We start from the raw sequence: 24,763 nt of genomic DNA, 5'->3' as shown, positions 1-24,763 counted from the left end.
GCTGGCACCCTACCCACTGAGCCACAGGTGCCGCCCTACTTCCTTTTTTGTTTTTGTTTTTTTTTTTTGCAGTTTTTGGCCAGGGCCGGGTTTGAATCCGCCACCTCCAGTATATGGGGCCAGTGCCCTACTTCTTTGAGCCACAGGCACCGCCTCCTTTTTCTTTAAAAAAATAAGTTTTTTTTGTTTGTTTGTTTTTGCTTTGAGACAGAGCCTCACTCTGTCCTCCAGATAAAGTGAGGTGGCCTCAGCATAACTCACAGCAACCTCAGACTCTTGGACTTGAGTGATCCTCTTGCCTCAACCTCCTGAGTAGCTGGGACTACAGGCACCTAGCAAAAAGCCCAGCTAGTTTTTTTATTTTTAGTAGAGATGGGATTTTACTCTTTTTTGCTCAGGGTGGTCTTGAACTTCAGAGCTCAAGCAATCCACCTGCCTTGACCTCCCAGTGTTGGGATTACAGGTATGAGCCACCACGCCCTGCCTCCACGTGTGTGTAAAAGAGTTTAGGTGCATATATATGGCTGTGTGAGGGCAGGATGCTTTTTTCAAGGGAGCCTGCCATGCTTGTCCCTGGGGCATTCTGGTGGGCCCTTGGTGGAGGCTTCTACCTTTTTGTCTTTATGTGCTACTGTCACACCACGTGAATTAACCTTTTATGATTTAAAACATGTTAAATTTGTTTGTTGTAGCACACTTGTTCCCTGCAGAAAAAGATGAAGACAACGTATTGCATGAGAACCAGTGTTTAGGGTCCTCAAACTTTTTAAACAGGGGGCCAGTTCACTGTCCCTCAGACCGTTGGAGGGCCGGACTATAGTTTAAAAAAAAAAAAACTATGGGGCGGCGCCTGTGGCTCAGTGAGTGGGGCGCCGGCCCCATATGCCGAGGGTAGCAGGTGCAAACCCAGCCCCGGCCAAACTGCAACAAAAAAATAGCCGGGCGTTGTGGCGGGCGCCTGTAGTTCCAGCTGCTCAGGAGGCTGAGGCAAGAGAATCGCGTAAGCCCAAGAGTTAGAGCTTGCTGTGAGCTGTGTGACGCCACGGCACTCTACCCGAGGGCGGTACAGTGAGACTCTGTCTCTACAAAAAAAAAAAAAAAAAAAACTATGAACAAATTCCTATGTACCCTGCACATATCTTATTTTGAAGTAAAAAAACAAAAATGGGAACAAATACAATCACACTGCCTCATGTAGCCCATGGACCGTAGTTTGAGAACCCCTGGACAGGGTAGTTTCTGTTCTTTTAAATTAAAAAAATACAGCTGGGCATGGTGGCTCATGTAATCCCAGCACTGTGGGAGGCTGAGGCGGTTGGATCGCCTGAGCTCAGGAGTTCAAGATTTGTCTGAGTGAGAGTGAGATCCCAACTCGTAAAAGAAATGAAAAACCCAGCTGGGCACCAAGGCAAATGCCTGTAGTCCCAGTGGCTTCTGGAGGCTGAGGTTTCAGTGAGCTGTGATCCCATTGAACTCTGCTCAGGGCATAGGGTGGGACTTTGTCTTAACAACAACAACAGCAGGCTCTGTGCCCATAGCTTATTGGTTAGGGCGCCTGTCACATATCCTGGAGTTGGCAGGTTCGAACTCCGCCCAGACCTTCTAAACAACAACTACAACAAAAAAATAGCCGGGCATTGCGGCGGACGCTTGTAGTCCCAGCTATTTGGGAGACTGAGGCAAGAGAATTGCTTAAGCCCAAGAATTTGAGGTTGCTGTGAGTTGTGACACCACGGTACTCTACCCAGGGCGACAGTTGAGACTCTGTCTAAAAAATAAATAAATAAAATAAAAATAAAAAAAAAAAACACAAGGAAATAAAAAGAATAAAAAAGAAAATTAAGGGCGGCGCCTGTGGCTCAAGGAGTAGGGTGCCGGTCCCATATGCCGGAGGTGGCAGGTTCGAACCTAGCCCCGGCCAAAAACCAAAAAAAAATAAGTTTAAAAATACAATTGTAATCATACAGGACAAATGAGTTCATTTACTAACTCTGTGGCCAGGTCAGGATGAGCTCAGGCAGGCTGGTGTCAGTGGCCGAACAACCGCTTTGGTTGTTTTTGCTGCACACAGCACTCCAGCACATCCTCACAGCAGAAGTACTGGGCAGGTCTTTGAGTTTTGACAAATATTCCCAGCTTGCCCTCCAAAAAGTCACACTAGTATCTCTTACAATTAGGAAGGTTGGGCAGCGCCTGTGGCTCAAAGGAGTAAGGCGTCAACCCCATATGCCGGAGGTGGTGGGTTCAAACCCAGCCTCGGCCAAAAACTGCAAAAAAAAAAAATTAGGAAGGTAAGTTTCAGACAAATTTCAGCTGAAATGCACACAAGCATGTCAAAAGAGTGTGTACCGTGTCACCTCATGACAGTGTCTGCTGTGCCACCGCAGGGAGTAGCATTCAGGGTGAATGTGCAGGGTGGTCCTGTACACGGTGCTGAGGGAGGTGTGCATTGTCACTGAACCTGCTCCCTCTCCCTCCTCAGGTGCTCTCGTGTGTCCCTCCACCAGTGTTTGGGGGACACAATGAGCACTCAGGCCATGTGGGGTTCTCAGGGTACATTGAATGGTGAGGGTGCTCCATGTTTGTGGAGGCCAGTGGGGTGTGGTGGTAGGTTGGGAGGGTGGAGGGTGGACTTTCCACAGGGTGGGGAAGACGCTGGTTGGCACAGTGGCATGTGTGCTGGGGGAGAGTTGGGGACTATTTGGAGGGACATGGGGATCTCCTGGAAGGTGCTGAGTCAACAACTTGGAGCTGGCTCCAGGTATAAGAGCAGTGGGGTGACGTGGGAGGCTGCTGAGTCCTAATGCTGACGTTCAGAGTGTCATGACTGACCGAGATAGGTGATGGCCAGTGAGTAGCTAGTGGTCAGGTCCTGGTACTTAGGCAAGAAACCCAGGCCTATGATGCCCTTTTAGGACCATCTGCAGGGAAAGCCTAAATCGAAGCCCTGGAATTAGATGAGACCATCTGCAGTGCCAAGGAGCACTGCTTCGAAGAGGCCAGTGCAGGACGAGGGCCCAGGAAGGAACAGCCAGTGACAGGCGATGGTGGGATGGGGGTTGCTGGCTGTCCTGACCCCTGTGCTGACAGCCTTGGCAAGGACTATGTGGTGCTGGGCCTCATTCTCAGGCTCTGGCTTTGTGGCCTACCCTATGACTAGCTCTTTGCGCTCTGCATTATTTGGGATGATGTCCCCAAGCAGGGATCACTTGTCAGAGGATGCGTGTGTGTTTTGTGCTCTCTGAGTTCACCTAGGTCCCCTCCGAGGAGTGCTGTGGCGGGTGGCACTGTGGTGCCTTGCCTGCCTCAGCTGCCTCTGAACTCCAGGGCCAGGGCCCCCGTCCCACCACAAGAGTGGCCTGTGTTTGTTGACTGTTCTCCCCTTTGGCACATGTTGCAAACACATGGAAGCTTTCATTTCCTTGTACAGAGGGGGGAAAGTAGTTTCTGATTTCAAAGATACTTTAGTCTTGTTTTGTTACAGTTTCTGCCTTTGTCATCATGCAGTGGCCTCTCAGTTCCATTTGTGCAGGTGTGCCCAAGTCGTTACATGCTCAAGTCCCAAAGCCGACCCTCAGTATTTGAATTTGGCATCCTACAAACACTGTATTTTCTTTTTCTTTCTTTCTTTTTTTTTTTTTTGAGACAGAGCCTCAAGCTATTGCCCTGGGTAGAGTGCTGTGGCATCACAGCTCACAGCAGCCTCCAACTCCTGGGCTCAAGCAGTTCGTCTGCCTCACCCTCCCAAGTAGCTAGGACTACAGGCCCCCGCCACAACGCCCAGCTACTTTTGGTTGCAGCCGTCATTGTTGCTTGGTGGGCCCAGGCTGGATTCGAACCCGCTAGCTCAGGTGTATGTGGGTGGCGCCTTAGCCACTTGAGCCACAGGCGCTGAGCCCAAACACTGTATTTTCAATTTGTATTTGGTTAAGAGAAATCATATTGTAAATGGACCCATTTTGCACAAGGGTCTTTAACCCCCAAGGTATATATTTATCTACATATATTTTTAGTGTTTTTGTGGTTTAATTTTACTTAGAGACCCGTGAACTGTTTATGCAGTATATTGGCACAGGGAGGGATCTAGTTTTATGTTTGATCTGTTGATCCATTCCCATTATTATTATTATTATTTTGCAGTTTTTGGCCAGGGCTGGGTTTGAACCCACCACCTCTGGTATATGGGGCTGGTGCCCTACTCCTTTGAGCCACAGGCACCACCCCGCCATTCCCATTACTGTAGACCAGGGTATCCCTGTCTCCCCTTATGTCTTACTCCTGGACCTCATTCCCTGTGCCACTTATCTGACCATCTGTTCCTTTGTTGTTATCAAACTACTCTGTTTATTGAAACTTAATGACACATCTTTGTATTTGTTAGGGCAATACCCCTTACTATGCATCTTTGGTCAACATTTTCAATCATAGAAGATTGTGTTTCCTTCCAGCATCATATCAATTAATTAAGAAATTGCCAACACGGCTTGGTGCCCATAGTGCAGTGGTTATGGTGCTGGCCACATACACGGAGGTAGGTGGGTTTGACCTGGCCTGGGCCAGCTAAAACAACAATGACAACTGCAACAACAACAACAAAAATACCCAGGTGTTGTGGCTGGCGCCTATAGTCCCAACTACTTAAGAGGCTGAGGCAAGAGAATCGCTTAAGCCCAAGAGTTTGAGGTTGTTGTGAGCTGTGACACCATGGCAGTCTACCGAGGGTGACACAGTGAGACTCTGTCTCAAAGAAAGAAAGAAAAATAAAGAAATTGCCAACAGGAGATGAGATTCTGAATAACATTGGCACATGCCCAGTCTAGGAGAAGGATTTGTGGTCCCTGAAATCCCTGAGCATGCTTTTCATTCTTCCCCATGTGGTCAAGGGCGAGTCCTGCTCAGGGCAAGTTTCCTTTAGCACCAGACTTGGAGGCTTCCCGAGATAGAGTTGGTCTGAGTGTGCCCTGACCCCACAGTGCCAGTACTGGGGGAGGCCAGGAGATGAGCTTTCAGTGCAGGTGTGCTGGGTCTCTGACAGGTCCCAGGGAGGTCAACTAGTGTATTGCTGCTCACTCTGTGGGGGGGACTACGGTCATGCCTGTGGCAGGTGAGGTCCATGTTGTTATGTGCACATTGCAACCCCCTGAGAAAGGCCAGCTGTGGGTTCTGTTTGCATCTGACAGGCGCTTTGTAGATGTTCCCAAGCAGTGGTTCTTTACGAAACTTTCTGAGAGCTTCTTTTTTTTCCCATGTTATCTTGTGAAATTTCAGATCCTGTTGTTGCTTGCTGTCCTTCTTACACCCAGTTCTTAGAAGAGAAGAGCAACACATTCAGGATTTTATTTACCTTTTTGAAAGCAATGTTATGCCATACAATCAGTGGAATTTGCTATTGCCCTCGCATGAAGCCCTTGTGCCTTCGAGCTAACAGAGGCAGTAATCTGGGTTTCTCTTTGCTGTCAAGACCTTGGTGCTGCTTTCAGACATGGCCTGTCACGGGTAGTGAGGCATTAGGGACCACAATTTCTGACTCTCCCAGTGTCTTGCTCCAGCTGGAGATAAAACTGCTGACACTTTGGCAGCTGCCAAACTTGGAATTAAGACTCTTCCTCCTAGCGTGCTCTGTCTGACATTTGCTAAAACCCATAAAAAGTAATTGCCTTTTAAAATGGTGCATAGGGCTAGGGATTGGCTGGCAAAAACATTTGAGTGAAGGTATGAGGGAGAGATCTAAGTTACCTGTTTTTCCCCACAGGGAGGAAATGAGGATGCAACACCTTTATTTTCTTGGGGAACAGAAAAGGTACAGTTGGGTAGTTAAATTTGAAAGAGAATAGCATGACACACAAAAAGAGAGGGGCATTTAACAAGGAAAATCCCCAGAGGGGAAGATTAAAGTGAACAGGTGCTAGAAAAATGTTTCTGCATATTAGAGCTTAATTAGATTGGAAGATGAATTCCAGATGGGCTAATTATGTGTGAGTTGTTGCAGGTTATTTTGTATAAGGGCAAGCATATATTTTTGGAAATGGTGATTTAGGTTCAACATATTGATTCTCACTGCCTAAAAACCTCCTCCATTGAGAACTCGCTTCTACTGGGGTCCCAGGATCACTTGGCAGCCCCATGTCTTTGGAATCTCCGCCAGAGCCACAGAATGTGGAGCTGTCCTAATTGCAACAGCCACTTGTCATATGGAAGGACAAATGATCCTTCCCCGGAATTGGGTGTAAAGTAATTTTAACTTCAAAGGAAGGTAGACAGAACAAAGCCATGTGTTTGAAGAATCCTGGTGATTGGTGGTTGGGCAGACCCAATACCTGAAGTGAAAGTAGTCAAATCCATGCTCCCTTGGTAGCCAGTTGGTTAGATACCTCTGGACTATTTTTTCTGAGAGGGCAAAGAGGCAAGCTGTTATGGGCAGCTCCCTAAAATGTGAGTAGAGAAAAGGAAGGCAGGATATGGGGAAAATTGAGATGTCTTTCAGATTAGAAATTTTAATCTTTAAGCAAGGAACCAGGACCAGAGGGGGCCTGTGGGTGTCTCTTTAGGATGGAATACTTGGTTTGACTTAGGAAAAGCTTGTAGTGATTCTCTCTGATGTCCCAGTGAGGTGTAGATGTACTTGGGGTGGCCCCATGGCACCTCACACACCTCAGGGAGATGTGCTTGGCCACCAGGTTGGTTCTTAGGGCTTCGATAAATGTAAACTTTTATGTAAAGCCGTATAATTGGAAATTATGGATGTATAATTTATACATGACTCCATGAATGATTTATATGATGTTAAGTGATGATTTAGATAGAAAATATGACCCCCTCTTGCAGAATCTTTAATGAAAAGCGTCGGTTCTTATGAATTTATTTCTAAGGCTCTGTTTGAACTCAGCTTGTTTGACATAAATCAGGTCTAATTGTCATTTTATGATTAATGAACATATGCTGGCCGTTTTTCCCCATAATTAAACTTTATGTTCCATGCATCTGACAAAGCAAAACAAGTTTAGACTTTGACAGATTGGGAGTGGGGGTTTTCCACGTCTGGGTGTGTGTGTGTATGAGAGTGCATGTCCTTATTTTATTAATATACAAGTACTAAATTTCCCTAAAGTCGGGTTTTCAGAGTATAAGATCTTTAAGAATTAGCGTTCAGACTGTGAGACTTAAGGTGTCTATAGGGGCTAGAAGGGGCACAGGTTTTAGCCTGAGGGGAGCATAGAGCCTCTTCCTCTGCCTCTCAGAGGGCTGTGCCAGGCCGAGCACCAGGGGTAGAGGGCTGGAGGCTTTGGTGCATCTCTACAGGGAATCCCCGGTGCCAGGAGCACAGCTGCTTTCTCAGACTGTGGTTGTAGTTAAAGAGCTCCAAGAAATGGAGGGGGTGTATTCTCTGCATGTATTTTCCTCTCTGCTGGTCACAGACCCCAACAAGAATTATAATAATTTGAGCGGCACCTGTGGCTCGAAAGGGTAGGGCACCGGCCCCATATGCCAGAGGTGACAGGTTCAAACCCAACCCCACGCCTGTAGTCCCAGCTGCTCGGGAGGCTGAGGCAAGAGAATCGCTTGGGCCCAGGAGTTGGAGGTTGCTGTGAGCTGTGTGAGGCCACGGCACTCTACCGAGGGCCATAAATAGTGAGACTCTGTCTCTACAAAAAAAAAAAAAAAAACCCAACCCCAGCCAAAAACTATAAAAAAAAAAAAAAAAAAGAATTAGAATAATTTAAATTGTGAACAACAAAACATTATCACTGGTCACCTTCACTCACCTCTATTCACTTTTGATTGTTTCAGGACATAGACAAGTTTGGTAACGAGATCACCCAACTGGCCCGGCCCCTGCCCGTGGAGTATCTGATCATAGATGTAAGTGCTGCTCCCTCTCAGCCTAGCAGGCTGACGAGTCAGGCGTGTGGAGATCAGGATGCTGGGTGGTGGCTGCTCGAGGGAGGAGGCGGTGGCTTGGGGAGGTGTAAGTGTCACAGCCCTCGCCTGCTGCAGTGCCCACATAGAGCAGGTGGCCATGAACATCTTTCACATCATCACACACCCAGCCTTCCTGATAAAGCTCACAATTATAAGGACTCTTTCAGTTTTCCTTGAAATCGACCTAGGGGTGACCTTTTCCCATATTAGTTCTAAGGACCCCGAACTCTAGGCCAATCAGCAACTAGAAGGCAATCAGCCTCAGTCCTTGGGTCCTGGGTCACATGAATATCCAGGCAGCCTCACCAGGTATGCTGTGCTTGGTCTGTGGCTACTAGAGCCGCCAGGCTCCTGTAGGTGCTATGCCTCAGTGTCCTTGAGTGGAACTCTGAGAGCCCAGTAGGGGCCCTGCTCCACTGCATCTTCCCACAGTCTCAGGTCCCTTCTGGAGGTGGTCTGTGGCTGTGCTGTCGCCAAGGGCAGCCTGTGTGGCAGGACAAGAGCACGATGCATTTGAAGCAGCCATTGCTGTCGTAGCTCTGTCCAGAAGGGCAGGAGACCTTGTTTCCTGCACTGCTGCCAGGCCAGGATCTGTTCAGGCTGCATTTGGACCTGGGTAGGCATGCGATTTAGGCAGTGAAATATTGCATTTGGAGCAGCGGGTCCCCATGAGCCAAGCCTATCGATGCTCTTTTCCAATTGACAGCTCCCAAGAACATATTTATTACTGAAGCTGTAAAGGCATCTGTTTTTTAGACTACCTAGAGTGTAATTAAGATGCAAGCAGATTGATGGAGAATACACTCAGGAGGAGTCAGTTTGATTTAACACCAGCCTTCTCAGGTCTTTGCCCTGCAGTGGCCACCCCTTTCTTCCTATTTTAAAGGAAGTTAAGTTTTTTGCCTTGGTGTGGTTTTGTCAGCAGTACTTGGCTGCCAGGGGAGCATTCTGTCCTGTGATACCCAAGTTCTCTATCCTCGTAAAGGTGAGGCTTGGAAGTCCCTTGAGAGTAGGCACCCAGAGAAGTATGTTCAGCTCCTTGCCTAGCAGCCCAAAGGGGCTCTCTGATGTTCTCAAGCCTTGATGGAGTAGCAGCTGCAGGCTGGGGTTCTGTAGAGGTGTCAGGCATTGTCCAGCTGATACATGTGAATAGGGAGAGTGGTTCAGCCTGAGACAAGGCCCTGCGCCCGAGGTCCCCTCCCTTGGGGCATCTGGGATGGTTCCCTGGGGCCATGAGAACTTTGGTTCTGTCGTTTGCTACAGAACAATTAATAAGACCAGTGCAGAAGTCCTTAACTCTGTAGTACACTTGGCAATGAATGGGTTTTTTGTTGTTTTTTTTTTGTTTGAGACAGAGTCTCACTTTGTTGCCTGGCTGTTTTTTGTTGTTGTTGTTGTTTGTTTGTTTTGAGACAGAGCCTCAAGCTGTCGCCTTGGGTAGAGTGCATGGCATCACAGCTCACAGCAACCTCAAACTCCTGGGCTTAAGCGATTCTCTTGCCTCAGCCTCCCAAGTAGCTGGGACCATAGGCACCTGCCACAACTCCTGGCTGCTTTTTGGTAGCAGCTGTCATTGTTTTTTGGCAGGTCTAGGCTGGATTCAAACCTGCCAGCTCTGGTGTATGTGGCTGGTGCCTTTTTTTGAGACAAAGAAGTCTTGCTCGGGCTCAGGCTCATCTCAATTCCATGAGCTCAGGCAGTCCACCCACCTTGGCCTCCCGGAGTGCTAGGGTTACAGGCATGAGCCACTGTTCCCGGCTGGCAATGAGTGTTTGATAGCTGCGGTTCCATTCCTGTTTCTGCCCTCCCTGGAGGAGGGGCTGAGCCATACCCTGGGTCCTATCTCTTCAGTGTGGTCAGCACCACTGCTGTTGTCAGAACCCCAACCCAGCTAGTGTTCTGCCATGGGCCAGAGTGCCCTGCATGTGGTGCGCTGCCTCCTCACACCAGCCTAGTGCTCTGTTCTTTATCTTGAATGAGCAAAGCCAGGCCTGAGTCTCTGACTGTGAGGGCTGTGCTGCAGTGCACAGTGCTGTGCTGGGATGTGGCACTTTAGTAGGACCTGCTGGCCTGGGTCAGGGATATTCCCTGTGGCTCAGCTTGGCCTTCCAGAGTGGCCAGCACTGGCATAGCAGCCCTGGGCCGGTTAACAGCTCACTGCCTCTGCTGACGTGGAAAATACACCAATGAATAATAGTCATTCTTTTAGAGATAGTCCCAAAGGAGCCAGAATTGCTGTCCTAGATTTATAAGAGGTATGGTCAGCTGCTGCTAGTGTTATATGCAGAGGACAGCTGGGTCAACCAAAAGGTGGCTGCTGGCTCCAAAGTGGGTGCTTTTGTGGGGAGGGGCATCTGCCCAGACGAAGGAAGTGTGTATCTGCATCGACTCTTGCACAGTTGCCACTGTCCCTGTATCTCCTGTTGACTCTGTTAGATTTAAAATGCTCTCTGTTGCTGTTATAGCATGTCTGGGCCTAGGACTAAGCTCATATTTCTACATAAGCTCTTGGCTCCACAGAGGGCAGTGCCCTGTGCTCCTCACCAGTCCGTGCCTGGAGGAGCCCACAGGCTACATGGAGCAGCTCCCTAGTGTTCAAAAGGGGGCTTAGCAGGCTGTCTCCAGGCTGTTTTGTGTCTTTCTTAAATTGTTTTATTTTTTTTGTTTGAGGCAGAGTCTTACTATGTCACCTTTGGTAGAGTGGTGTGTCCTGGGAAGTTGCTCACAGCAACTTTAAACTCTTGGGCTTAAGCAATTCTCTTGCCTCAGCCTCCCAAGTAGCTGGGACTACAGGCACCTGCCATAATGCCCAGCTATTTTTTTTGTTGTAGTTGTCTTTTTTTTTTTTTTTTTTTTTTTTTGAGACAGAGTTTCACTTTGTTGCTCTTGGTAGAGTGCTATGGCATCACAGCTCATAGCAACCTCAAACTCTTGGGCTTAAGCAATTCTCTCGCTTCAGCCTCTCAAATAGTTGGGACTACAGGCATCTGCCACAACGCCCAGCTATTTTGTTGTTGTTGTTGCAGTTGTCATTGTTGTTTTAGCTGGCCTGGGCTGGGTTTGAACCTGCCAGCCATGGTGTACGTGGCTGGCACCCTACCCACTGAGCTACAGGTACTGAGCTACTGTTTTTTTTTTTTAAAACCATCACTGGCTAACTCTGCACATGCCCTCAAAACCCAGGGCCATGAACTTTGCGCCCTGAACACTCAGCTCCTGCATTCTCTTCTCTGTCCTTCTTTAGTTTCCCCACAGCAGAGGGAGAGCAGCTTGTTCACCTGTCAGGTGAGGCTTGTGCACAGGTGGTCCTAAGAAGCTGGTGTCCTGGAGGCCTGTGTACAGAGTCAGAAACTGCCCAGATGAGGAGCAACTTTTTTGTTTTGTTTTGTTTTTGAGACAGAATCTCTCTCTGTTGCCCTGGGTTGAGTGCCATTGAGTCATAGCTCACAGCAACCTCAAATTCCTGTCTGTCTCAGTCTCCCAAGTATCTGGGACTATAGGTACCCACCACAATACCTGGTTAGTTTTTCTATTTTTAGCAGAGACAGGGTCTCAGTTTTGCTCAGACTGAGCTCAAGGGATCCTCCTGTCTCAGGCTCCCAGAGTGCTAGATCACTAGCGTGAGCCACCATGCCCAGCCATTAGGAGCAATTTCAAAAACAAATTCTATGCTTTGCTTCTCAGATATCAAAGTTTCAAATTTTTCATTTAGGGGCGACAGTGATTGTTAACACTAACTGTTCCTTTTTATGTAGACTTTGTAGGACTCTGAGGATCGCTGTGTTTAGCTCAGGCTCAGGGGTGCTCTGGGCTACTTGGGAGCTACTCATATTGTGTGTAGCCTGGTTCCTCACAAGTTTCTGTTTCGTTTGTCAGATCACAACAACTTTCCCCAAGGATCCAGTTCATACTTTTTCTATTTCGCAAAATCCATTTCCTATTGAAAACCGGGATGTGCTGGGTGAGACACAGGTAAGCTCTTGTCTTTAGAAACATGATATAAAGTAACTGCTGATTACAAGTATCTAGTGTTGGTATTATTTTTCCAAAAAGTAGTAAGTTTTCCAACTCTCCTGATTTATTCTTGTGACAAAAGTCCAGCTGTTACCCTGTTCTAGGGCACTGCTGCACACATAGACACCTTCTTTGGCCAGGTGAGAGACGCTGCGAAGCAAGTCCTGGGAAGTGCTCAGGCCTGCAGATTTGCTACAAGTACCATTCTTAGTTGGCTTAATTTTTCCAAAATTTGTCACTTTGTGTCTTCTGCAACTTTTTCTTAAGACAAAGTCCCACCTTGTAGACCTGGGTAGAGTGCCGTGCCTCGTAGCTCGCAGCAACCTCAAACTCTGTGGCTTGGGTGATCCTTCTGCCTCACCCTCTCGAGTAGTTGGAACTACAGGCTCCCCCATGCCCAGCTAGTTTTTCTATTTTTAGTAGAGACAGGGTCTTACTCTTGCTTAGGCTGGTCCTGAACTGCTGAGCTCAAGTGATCCACCTGCCTCGGTCTCCCAGAGTGCTGGGATCACCAGCATGAGCCACGGCTCCAGCCCAAACAATTTTTTTATTGTTGATATGATCTGGTTCCCCCTGCCTGTCATGCCGCTTCATTGCTCAGCACCCTCAGTGACTCCACATGGCCTGTCCCCTGGGCCTTCGAGCAAGTGGCATTGATCTGCTCACTTATTATGGCCTCCATCTGACCCTCTGCTCCCACTAGCAAATCAAGCCAGACCCAAATTACTGTTACTGCCTTGTGCAGACCACATGAGCAGCATGTCTATTCTTAGGCCATGATTTTCTAGCAGACATTTCAGACAACAGGTTGTTAAATGATGTCTATCGTGAGATTTTCTCAAGTGGCTGATACTGCCTCTCTATGTCCTGGTCCTCTCACTGCCCACCTGCACTAGAACATGGAGTGCCTTCAGAGGACAGAGCCAGTTGTGGGGTACACTCTGGAAGACCCTGTGTTTGTTCCTGCTAGAGATGTTTGTGTGTGTGACGCTGCCCTCCACGTCCCCCTTGTATTGTCCCACAGCCCTCGATTGAGAAGGTGGCTAGACAGAAAGGCCAGTTGAGTCACTCCACTCCTCCCACAGCCCACTGTCCACCAGGAGGTCAAGGGGCATTTATTGTCTGTTGGGCAGTGTCTCTCTGGGTGTCTTTATAGATGTGCTTTGGCTGGGAACCCTAGGGAGAGACACCCAGAGAGACACTGCCCAACAGACAATAAATGCCCCTTGACACAAGCTTTATAGATGTGCTTCTCATGTACTTGGAAGCACCTCCGCAAGGCAAATGTTTAAGAGCATCTTCCTGGAAGAGGGTCCTGAGCTGGCCCTGCAGCTGTGTGTGCTTCCTTCTCAGAGCCTATCGTTGGGTGTAGAATGAGGAAGAGACTTCTTTCAGCATTAAATTTATTTAATTTGTCTCAGTAGCAAACAGCTCTTTTTCTGGATCTGGCACTAGAGAATTGTAATGGGATATTCATGTTTATTTCCTTCCATCTAGGACTTCCATAGTTTGGCCACCTATTTGTCCCAGAATACCTCGTCCATGTTCTTGGATACCATCTCAGATTTCCACCTCCTGCTGTTTCTAGTGACCAATGAAGTCATGCCCCTACAGGTACAGGCCCTAATGTGGTATCCACTTGAGCACCTGGCTTTGGTGGTCCCCAGATGGGCTTTGGCTGTAAAGAGATGCTCTTTGTCTCACTCTCTTTCTCATGAACCAGAATGTCCTTGAGAAACTGTGTCATAGCCTAGGGCAGAGGGTGTGCAGTCATGGCTTTTCATATGAAGCTTGTTGACAAAAAGATGAATTTTTCACCAAGTGTGCCCTCCGTGGTGAAGGATGGTTTTGTTTGTTATAATCTCATGGAAAGCAGAGGTGATTAAGCACTCTCCTGTACTGTGAATCACAATTCAAAAATTTCCTGTCCTGACACTTTCAGATTCACAGCCTCTGCTGTTCACTGATGACTCTCCTCCCGAATCAGCTTTGGTTTTACAGCCCTGGCCCAGAAGGCTTGGCTAGCTTCCAGGCACCAAGTTCATGGCTGCACAATTGGCATTTTTAAGACACTCTGTTGGGGGAGAAGAGGGCAGGTGTTTTGCAGACTGTGGCTGCACTCTACACAGGGCAGGGCAGGGATGGCAGGTCCAGCTGGGAGGCCCCTTGCATGTGCCATGTTGTGGGTACCCTACCTGGGCCCTTTATTCTCTGCCTGAGACTCAGTGAAAAGTCAGAGGAAGGAACAAATTCTTTCTAAGCCGCTGACACCACTGGCTCAACACCTTTCCCTGAACGTGACAGAACAGAGAAAAGCTTTTCTTTTCTTTCTCCTTTTTTTTTTTTTTTGGAGACAGAGTCTCACTATGTCACCCTTGGTAGAGGGTGCCTGCCGTGGCATCACAGCTCACAGCAACCTCAAACTCAAACTCTTGGTCTTAAGCAATTCTCTTGCCTCAGCCTCCTTAGTAGCTGGGACTACAGGCACCCACCGTAACACCCGGCTGTGTTTTTTTGGTTGTAATTGGCCCAGGCTGGAGTCCAACCTGCCAGCTCTGGTGTATCACCCTAGCCACTGAACTACAGGCACCGAGCCAGAGAAAGACTTTTCTCTGTCAAGTGAACTATAGCTGTTCCTGGGTCTTGTTAGGTTTACCTTAAGTCTGTACTTTGTCTGCACACCACCTACTCTGATATTTGACATCAGGCACCTGTGCCTCTTTTCACTGTCGGTGACATGCACTCCTGGTCCCAGGTTTAGCTGCTTGCCCCTGCCCATTGGGCTGCCTCTCTAGTGAGCGTACACTGTCTGGGACATTGCCCAGGGTGCTACAAGTCCCAGAAGGCTCTCGTGATGTCAGTTCTCTGCGTGTTGGCTGGGAACCCTAGGGAGTAGTATGCATTTTTCCAGACATGGTGAAGGAGTGAAGCAGAAGCTTAGGTGTGAGGAGAGAGGGGATCACTACCTAGGGCTCTTGCCGTCTTTCAGCCACCAGGACACAAGGTGCCAGCTTTATTCTCTGGGCTCTTTGTCAGCCCAAGCCGAGAAAGGCACAGATGGGCTATTTGGGAATTTTTAATTGTTTAAAATTTATTTAGGACTGGGCATGGTGGCTCATGCCTGTAATCCCAGCACTCTGGGAGGGAGAGGTGGGTGGATTGTCTGAGCTCAAGGGTTTGAGCTCAAGAGTTCAAGATCAGCCTAAGCAAGAGCGAGACCCTGTCTTTAAAAATAGTTGGGTGTTGGGCGGCGCCTGTGGCTCAGTGAGTAGGGCGCCGGCTCCATATACCGAGGGTGGCGGGTTCAAACCCAGCCCCGGCCAAACTGCAACAACAACAACAAAAAAATAGCTGGGCGTTGTGGCAGGCGCCCATAGTCCCAGCTACTCGGGAGGCTGAGGCAGGAGAATCGCCTAAGCCCAGGAGTTGGAGGTTGCTGTGAGCTGTGTGACACCACAGCACTCTACCAAGGACAATAAAGTGAAACTCTGTCTCTAAAAAAAAAAAAAAAAAATAGTTGGGTGTTGTGGTGGGTACCTGTAGTCCCAGCTACTTGAGAGGCTGAGGCAGGAGAATTGCTTGAGCCCAAGAGTTTGAGGTTGCTGTGAGCTATGATGCCACAGCACTCTACCAAGGGTGACAAAATAAGACTGTCTCAAAAAAAAAAAGTTATTTGTTTACTTTTGAGATAGAATGTAGCTCTGTTACCCTGGGTAGAATGCCCTGTTGTCATAGCTCACTGCAACCTCAAACTCTTGGGCTCAAGCAGTCCTCTTGCCTTAGCCTCTGGAGTAGCTAGGACTACAGGTGCCCACCACAACACCCAGTTAGTTTTTCTATTTAGACAAGTCTCGCTCTTGCTTAGGCTGATCTTGAACTCTTGAGCTTAGGCAATCCATCTGCCTCAGCCTCCCAGATCACATGTGTGAGCCACTGTGCTTGGCCTATTTGGGAAGAATTTAAATTTTAGCTCAATTTAGCACTTAACATTTATAGACCTATGTTGTAACACTTAACATTTTATAGTGACAACCTGTAAGATTATAAATTTCCTCTGAAGTATATTTTGATGTTGAGGAAGAAGAAACCTATTAGCGGGTAGTGCCTGTGGCTCAGTGAGTAGGGTGCTGGTCCCATATACTGAGGGTGGTGAGTTCAGACCCAACCCTGGCCAAACTGCAACAATAAAAAAAAAAAATTAAAAAAAAAAAAAAAAGAAAGAAACCTATTAGCAAGGATCTGTTCACCTGAGACAGTGGGCTGGAACCTTCCTCTTGCTTCCTGCAGGACAGCATCAGCTTGCTTCTGGAGGCGGTAAAGACTAGAGATGAAGAGCTTGCGCAGACGTGGAAGAGGTCTGAGCAGTGGGCCACCATCGAGCAGCTCTGCAGTAAGTGTCGCACCCCATGGCTTGGACTGGGGAGAACATGCCTGTACAGGCTACCCTGCACATCGTGCCTGGGTCCTACCCTAGCTATGGCCTGGTGGCACCGTGGGATAGGACTAGGGTAGACCAGGCCTCTCTGCTGGGCACAGGGCTGTTTTCATGATGTGATATATGTGTTGTGTGGGTCACAGGTCTTGGGTTCACAGCTCTGTGGATTTTATAAATGCTAACACCAGGGATGCCAGTCCCCACGTACCCTAGGAGTATTCTGAGCCATCAGTGTCTTAGAGAAACAGGGACTTACTTTACGTGAGCCCTGGGAGCACAGAGGCCTGTGGGTTCCTTGGGCCCGTGGGCTCTTTGAGTGTTTTTCCCTGTCCCATCTCCTTGGTCTCCTCCCTGGTTAGATTTTTGGATTCCTCATGCAGAAACGTTGATTGCAGTAGCTTTGATATTTTGGAGCCCACCCTCTCAATCTGTAGTGATTCCAAGAGACTGGACAGGGTGGCCAAGTGAGTTCAGAGACACCTCCCTGGACCTGAAAGGAGGGCAGGACATCCAAGAGGCTGGCCTGAGTTGGAGAGATAAGGTCCAAAGCCAGGGGTGCATTTGTCAGGACAACTTAGCATGTCTTGCCATCCCCATTAGATGCCCGCTTCACCTCTCATACTCGGATGGGCTGCAGAGAAACCCAAGCGAAGTCCTATGTGAGTCCTGTGTGAGTCCAAGGGTAGCACGGAGGCAGTGGCCCAGATAGGCTCCCTGTCTACTGCAGCTTGTGCAGAGCTCCTCAACACTCACTTTGCAGAAAAGTTTATTCTGTGACTATCAATTCCTGTCCATATAGATACTCGCAATGCTTAAATAGCTATGCATAGGATTGGTAATGGAACTAGTAGTAGGGTAGCATTTATAAAGCATCACAGAAAACAAGGTGCCCAGGAATGGTGTAAATGAAAGTTAGGTGACAACTTTGTGCTGAGCACACCACCACCCTACCGAGGGAAGAATAAGGAAACAGGAAGCACACTATTTGCATGGCATGGAAACACCATATATTTTAAAGATGGTGTTTTTTCCGAAATTGATCAGCACATTTTTCCTTCATAAAAACAAACAAGACTATAATTTGTCTGGAAATGTCAAGGGCCTAGAATAGCTGAAATAGTCTTGGGAAAGAAGAATAAAGTTGGAGAAATTGTACTGCTTGATTTCAAAACCATAGAGCTTCAGTGATTGAGCCAGTGTCAGGTTGGCCTAGGATAGATAACCAGATAGACCCCATGGATAGTCAAGAATGGGTAATTAGGCCCAACAAGGTGGCTCACACCTGTAATCCCAGCATTTGGGAGGCCGAGCTCACAGGTTCGAGATCAGCCTGTGCAAGAGCAAGACCCTGTCTCTAAAAATAACCGGGCATTGTGTCAGGCACCTGTAGTCCCAGCTACTTGGGAGGCTGAGGCAAGAGAATTGCTTGAGCCCAGGAGTCTGAGGTTGCTAAGAGCTATGATGCCACAGCACTCTACTGAGGGTGAAAAAGTGAGACTCTGTCTCAGAAAAAAAAAAGCTGCTGGACACCCAGATGCAGGACAGCTTGGGTTGCCTATAGGCCCGATGGTGAGAGCTGAAACTGCAAAGCTTTCTTTTCTTTTTTTCTGTTTTTTGTTTGTTTGTTTTGACATAGTCTCACTATGTTGCCCTCGGTAGAGTGCTGTGGCATCACAGCTCAAAGCAACCTCACTCTTGCGCTTAAGTGATTCTCTTGCCTCATCCTCCCAAGTAGCTGGGACTATAGGCACCCGCCACAAGGCCCAGCTACATTTTTGTTGCAGTTGTCATTGTTGTTTAGCAGGTCCAGGCCAGGTTCGAACCCACCAGCCTCAATGTATGTGTGTATGTGGCTGGCTCTGTAACTACTGTGCTACTACAGGTCCTGAGCCTTTCTTTTCTTTTCTTTTTTTTTTGGAAACAGCCTCACTATGTTACCTATGCTAGAGGACTCTAGTTCTCTATGGCACATCATCATAGATCACTGCAACCTTAGACTTGGGGGCTAAACTGATCCTTCTGCCACCATGCCTTTTTTTAAGTGAATGTCTTTAGGACGTTGGGCAAGGCAAAGACTTTTTTAGCCAGGAAGTATGATTTGGGAGTAGGATGAAGAAAAATACTGGCCATTACAAATTGGGTTTTATCAAAATGAGACATTGTTCATCAAAGGGCACCAGGAGAAATGTAGAGAGGCGTATTGGGAGTGCATGCACACAGCGCAAGGCTTGTCTGAGCACACAGAGAGCTCTGCCTGTTGAAAATCATATAAAAGCATAAGAATAATAAACTGGGCAAAGGACCGAAACATTTTACAAAAAGAAATACAGGAACAGGTCCTATTATTAGTCACCAGAGAAATGCAAACTTTTTGGGGTTTTGGAGGGATTTTTTGAGATAAGGTCTTGCTCTCTCACCCAGGCTAGAGAGCAGTGGTGCAATTACACTGCAGCTTCTAACTGCTGGGCTCAAGCCATCCTCCTATCTCAGGCTCCTGAGTACCTGGGACTATAGGTACACCATGCCTCGCTAATTTTTTTCATTTTTCAGAGACATAAGGTCTTGATATGTGGCCTAGGCTAGTATCAAAGGCAGTATCCTGCCTTCAAGCAGTCCTCTTACCCAGACCTCCTGGAGTGCAGGGAGTAATTACAAGTGTGAGCAACCACATTTGGCCACAAATTAAAACAGGTGAGAAACTGGGCGGCGCCTGTGGCTCAGTGAGTAAGGCGCCGGCCCCATATGCCGCGGGTGGCGGGTTCAAACCCAGCCCCGGCAAAATTGCAACAAAAAAATAGCCGGGCGTTGTGGCAGGCGCCTGTAGTCCCAGCTGCTCGGGAGGCTGAGGCAAGAGAATCTCGTAAGCCCAAGAGTTAGAGGTTGCTGTGAGCTGTGTGATGCCACGGCACTCTACCTGAGGGCGGTATGTGAGACTCTGTCTCTACAAAAAAAAACAAGTGAGAAACTATTAAACATTCATCAAAGTGGCTAAAAAAAAATAAAAACTTGACAATGTCAAGTGCTGATGAGGATGTGGAGCACCCAGAACCCTCATATCCCACTTGGGGTGTTGGACAGCATACCTACTCTGAAGAACAGTTTGTCAGTTTCTCAGAAATTTCAACATAGAGTTAACTTGTGAGCCAGCAACGTGTGGAGTGTGGCCCACTCCTAGTATTTTTGCCTAAGGGAAATGAAAACACAGGTCTCCCACCAAAGAGTGTACCAGAATGCTCAAGGGGCCAGGTGCGGTGGCTCACACCTGTAATCCTAGCACTCTGGGAGGCTGAGGCGGGTGGATTGCCTGAGTTCACAGGTTGGAGACCAGCCTGAGCCAGAGCAAGGCCTCATCTCTAAAAATAGCTGGGAATTGTGGCAGGTGCCTGTAGTCCCAGCTACTTGGGAGGCTGAGGCAAGAGGATCCCTTAAGCCCAAGACATTGAGGTTGCTGTGAGCTGTGATGTCACAGAACTCTACTGAGGGCTACAAAGTGAGACTCTGTCTCCAACAACAAAATGATCTAAATAAATAAATACTCATGGCAGCCTTGTTCTGGAGGCACAGAGCTAGAGGCACTCCTCAGCAGTAAGAGGGGACAGACAAGTGCAGGTGGAGGTCAGGGAGCCATCTCTGAGTCTGTCATAGCTGATGGCATTAAAGTCTGGAAAGAATACTTTCAGCTTGAGTGCCAGATATAAAAAGAGTGACCCATGGCAGGTTCTCTGTGCCCTTCCCCATTCCCACCCCCGCCCCCAGTCCAGGAGCTCCTACCTATTGAAATGTGTTCTCTGACTAGCACCCTGTCTCTTCTGCCCTGCAGGCACAGTTGGAGTGCAGCTCCCAGGCCTCCAGGAGTATGGAGCTGTTGGGGGCTCTGTGCACGTGGCCACTGCTGCCATGTGGGCCTGTCAGCACTGCACCTTCATGAACCAGCCAGGCACGGGCCACTGCGAGATGTGCAGCCTCCCCAGGACCTAGGGCTCTAGCCCTTGCTGGGTGGGACTGGGCCCAGCCCAGCCCTCTGAAGCCAGGAGCGTGGTGCAACATGTTGCCTGTGACAGCCCTGTAGTGGGCAGCCCTGAAGGGCAGGGGCTGGCTGCACTGGGTTTCTGACCCACTGAAGCTTCTCAGCACGTTTTTCCCTGGAGAGGGAGCCACAGCTGGTGTTGGTGTTCTGCAGGTCAAATGAATCTCCAAACTGGAAGTGCAGAGTGGTCCCCAGCCAAGAATTCCCCACCTGCCTGGCCCAGTTGACAAGCCCCCGTGCTGTGTTAGGAGGACCTGCATATCTAAATCGCCACCTGGAATGAGGGGTGGGGCCTGCTACCACCACCCAGCTTTCTCCTTCCTTTCTGACGCTTTCTGACCTTGTCTCCCACCCTGTATTGGTTGGTTGGGAGCGCTTATTGCCTTTGTCCCCTGTTGCTCTGGGGCAGAGACCCTGCCTGTGAGGGCCACTTTTCCTCTCTGACAGCCATTGCCTGGGGGAACACGAGTGGCATTGCTGAGACCTGTGGGCTTCGGGTTACTTGGCCACCTGCCTTTTTCCTCCTATGTCCGACATCCAGCTGGGATCTAAAGCCTGCGTTGGTTACAATAACAGTTACCAGTAATTCCTACCTGGAAGACTTTTATTTATTTATTTTTTTAAGATAAAACTGCACAGAAGGGGAGTGAGAGAGACTAGTTTCCACTTCCATCCCTCCTCTAGTAAAGCCCCTTGAGGGTGTGTGGAGGGTGGGCATGTGGACAGGGGCCCCACAGTCAGGTCTCCTGTGAAGTAAACCTCAGTGCCTGAGACTTTTCTACCAAGCCACACATCTGTGACATCTATAGACATTGCTGGCTGAACTCAAGGGAGGCGGGGTGGCATGGTGGTTCTCACCTAGTGGGCGGCCCCTCCATATGGCCCGGGTGGGGATAGCTTGGCAACCTGGGACCAGATTTTCTGGTCCCCTCCCCACTTGCTGTTCTCTATTCCATTGCGCCACTTGGCCCCAGCCTTCTGGTACAGCCATATGGCCACCAGGACCGGCCTGGGTGAGGCTGTTAGGGGCTTGGCCTCTTGTGAGGGCCACTTAGGGCCTCTGTGCGGATTGGACAGTTGACACTGTACAGACAGTGAGGTCCAGGCAAACTTGTGGTAGGATCTTATGTGTGTGCTCTGTGGCCTCCCAAATCTCCTCCGTAGGGGGCTGCAGCTTGCCCCCACCAAGGGAGCTGTGGGCATCTCAGTGCCGCTTTGCCTTAAAGATAGTCGTGTCAGAGCTGCCCCATGCCTTTGGGCAAGGCTGGCTCAGCCACAGACTGTGGTTGGAGACTTTTGTGTCCACCTGGGGGGGAAGCCTGTGTGACCCTCCCTCATCCTTGGCACTGTGGACAGAGAGTGATTGCCTCTTATGTAACTAGGGCCATGGCCAGCACCTCCAGGTCCACCTGGCTGGGGACACCAAGTGAAAGGCCCAGGCAGTTTGTCTGCTTTTGGTACCAAGGTCCAATTGGGATGGTCGGTTGCAGCACAGCTCTCCTGGGGGCAGGGCGGTGGGGAAGATCTGAGCTGAGCGGACCCCAGCTTGTTGGCCTGCAGCTGTCAAGAAGGTGCTGAGGCTTCTGGGCCCATGGTCATCCTGGAAGCTGGGTGGCCTGGGCTCTCTGTGACCTCAGCATGCCTGTTTGCCTGTTTCCCAGCCATTCGTGCCCACACTTCTTCCCCTCCCACCCCCTCGCACAGGCTGGACAGCACAAACTTCTGGGGACCCTGCTGCAGCTTCCAAGCTGCTCTTCCACCCGCTCTGTCTCTGCCCCCCACGCTACTTTCCTTTCCGCCCACAGCAGTGTCCCCTTCCTGTGAAGTTTTGGCATTCACAAAATTTATATTTTCTTTTGTCTTTTAGTTAAAGAAATAGTGTTGTGATTTCTCTGCTTCTGGTTTTGAGTACTCTTTGTTCAGTAATGCACTTTATTTTATTGTCCAAAGAGAGTCAGAGTTAAGCATAAAGTCTGGGGGTGAGTCCTGCCCTGCCTGGGCTCTGGGAGGCTCAGCTTTCTCTTTTTCAGGGTGCAGGCCTCAGCCACACCTCCAGTTCTCTCTCCTGCCCTTGGTGTGGATACACCCTCAAGCTACTAGGTACCATGACCCAGTGAGGGTTGAGTGAGAGCATACCTGCCCAGATCAACACACAGCAGCTGCCATGTCCCCTGGCGCCCACCCTGCCCCACCTCGGCTCACCTCTGAGCAGGTGCTCCTGGGACACAGCACTCCAGCTTACCTCTGAGCAGGTGCTCCCAGGATACAGGTGCTCCTGCTTTAGCTCCATCTTGGGCTGGCTGGTGTTCCCTGGCCGGGTTTGGACCAACTCTGCAGTGGAACCTAATAAAGCGCCTGAATCAACTGCCCTACTCCTGGCGTGTTGTTCCATTATCTGTGAGTCGTGTCTGGCATCTGCTCAGTGAGGGTGATTTAACAACTTGTCCTTTGCAGCTGTGTTTGGATCATTTATGGGTAGGGACCCTACTTCCCCCACCTGCCTAGGCTCCTTGGGCCTGTTCTTCTCAATGTTTGGGGGTCTGTGGCTACTCTTGGGTCTCTGCATCACTGGACAGATGCACCTGGCCAAGCACCCCAGTGAAGGACAAGAGTCCAGGAGTGAGGCCTAGTGGCCACATGCTGCCTTCTGTGCCTAAGTCCTTCCCACATGACAGCCAGGGAGCACCATGACCCTCAGGCCCCAGCCTTCCCACTGTACGCCAGCACTGCCTTGTCCTTGGACCAGATGATCTATTGCTCCCTAAACAATTAGAAAAAAACAAAAATCCCACTGAGTCTGAAGAGCATCTGCGGGATGAGGCAGACCCATAGGCCAGTGAAAAGGGGGCCTGGGCTGTCTTGCCCCCAAGCGTGACTTGTGTTTGGGCAGCAGTGTAGTCCATCATCACTGCTGCTCCTGGGTCCAGTCTGAGTAGGTTCTTGCCATTTCAAGTCCTTGAAGAAAACCCCTTTCCTGCTCCCAGGTGCTATGAAATGATAAGCTTCTGGACACTCCTCCACCCCACCCCCCAAATCCCGCCAATTGTACTTGGACAGAAGACTCAGGTCCCCACCCTGCACGTGTATTTCCTACCTGGCTGTGGTGCTACAGATGAGATGGGGTCCTGCAGATGAGACCTCAGGACCTCAGCCTGCAGCTTCTTGTATACAGGAGTCCCTCCACACACACACCAGGAGTCTGACTCTGCATTAGCCCCCGCCATATAATTTGTTCTTAGCGAGGATGATACCACCTCCAACATGCTTTAGAGTTACACTGACCCTGCTATGTGCCAGGCAGACTCCCTGCTAGGAGGGTGGACCTTCCATATTTGTGGCAAAGGGCTCACTCCCTATCACCCCTTAGCCAAGTCTTGCCTCAGCTGGGTACATTACAATATCTGGGTCCTTGTGTCTTGAGTCACCCTAGGGGTCTGTGCTCATGGTCCCCTGTGTGGCTGTAACAGTGTGGAACCTGCCAGCCCCCAACTCCCAGGAGAACGGAGTGGGACAGAGGGGTGACCCACAGGCTGAGGCCTCAGCCTGCCTCCTCCCAAATCCACTTCCTCCCCTGTATGGTCATTTTCTCTAGGACAGTCTAGGCCTCAGTTTTGGAAGGTGACCTGGGAGGATCAGGTGAGATGTGTGTATGAGCCTGTGATTCAAGGACTGGGGGCATTCTCGGAGGGTTAAGACTGGTGGTCAGAAGACTAGCTGAGAATACCTGTGCCCTGTGGCGGACACCCAAAAGTGATGCTGTTTAAGAGGACTGTGTTCTCACTTGCTGATTTTTTTTTTTGAGACAGTTTCACTTTGTCACCCTCTGTAGAGTGCTCTAGTGGCACAGCTCACAGCAACCTCAGACTCTTGGGTTTAAGCAATTGTCTTGCCTCAGCCTCCCAAGTAGCTGGGACTACAGGCGCCCGCCACAACGCCCGGCTATTTTTTTGTTGCAGTTTGGCCGGGGCCGGGTTTGAACCCGCCACTTCAGGGTGGCTTCTTAAAGGCAGAAAGTAGGAGCCGGTTCTTGGTCTTTTATACACGCACCCACCTCCAGGGGCCTTGCCGGTTCTAGCCTTCTGTAGCAGGGGGGAGACAGAGCTTCCCAGAAGGGGAGATATCCCACCCTGGCTTCACCCTCGCCCCCTAGCCCCTGCTCAGCGTTGGGGCGCAGCCAGTCATCTTCTTTGTGTTCGCTGACCGACCCCAACTCACAAATCCCATTGGGTTACTCGTCCCCACATGTTTAGGCATGTCTAGGGGCACTTCTAACTCCTGGACACAGAGCCGTGTGGGCGCGGCCATGGGTGACAAGAGCCGGCACTGCCGCACCCCGTCCTCAGGTGAACTCCTCTCTGGAACCCCAG

General features: G+C 49.5%; 1 protein-coding gene across 1 annotated transcript in view; it reads left to right on the top strand.

Moving 5' to 3' along the window:
* NPLOC4 (NPL4 homolog, ubiquitin recognition factor) overlaps window positions 1-22,794 on the top strand; it is an 85,415-nt gene extending 62,621 nt beyond the window's left edge. The window contains exons 13-17 of the mRNA XM_053568082.1: window positions 7,789-7,860; window positions 11,797-11,892; window positions 13,432-13,548; window positions 16,222-16,324; window positions 20,190-22,794. Coding sequence (XP_053424057.1) covers window positions 7,789-7,860; window positions 11,797-11,892; window positions 13,432-13,548; window positions 16,222-16,324; window positions 20,190-20,347 — 546 coding nt within the window. The 3' untranslated portion in view covers window positions 20,348-22,794. The remainder of the gene's footprint in view (window positions 1-7,788; window positions 7,861-11,796; window positions 11,893-13,431; window positions 13,549-16,221; window positions 16,325-20,189) is intronic.
* The last annotated feature ends 1,969 nt before the right edge of the window (window positions 22,795-24,763 follow it).

The sequence above is a fragment of the Nycticebus coucang genome, chromosome 18, assembly GCF_027406575.1.
Source record: "Nycticebus coucang isolate mNycCou1 chromosome 18, mNycCou1.pri, whole genome shotgun sequence".
Lineage (NCBI taxonomy): Eukaryota > Metazoa > Chordata > Mammalia > Primates > Lorisidae > Nycticebus > Nycticebus coucang.
Note: the sequence above shows the minus strand (reverse complement) of the source record. Positions and strands in the feature narration are given on the sequence as shown.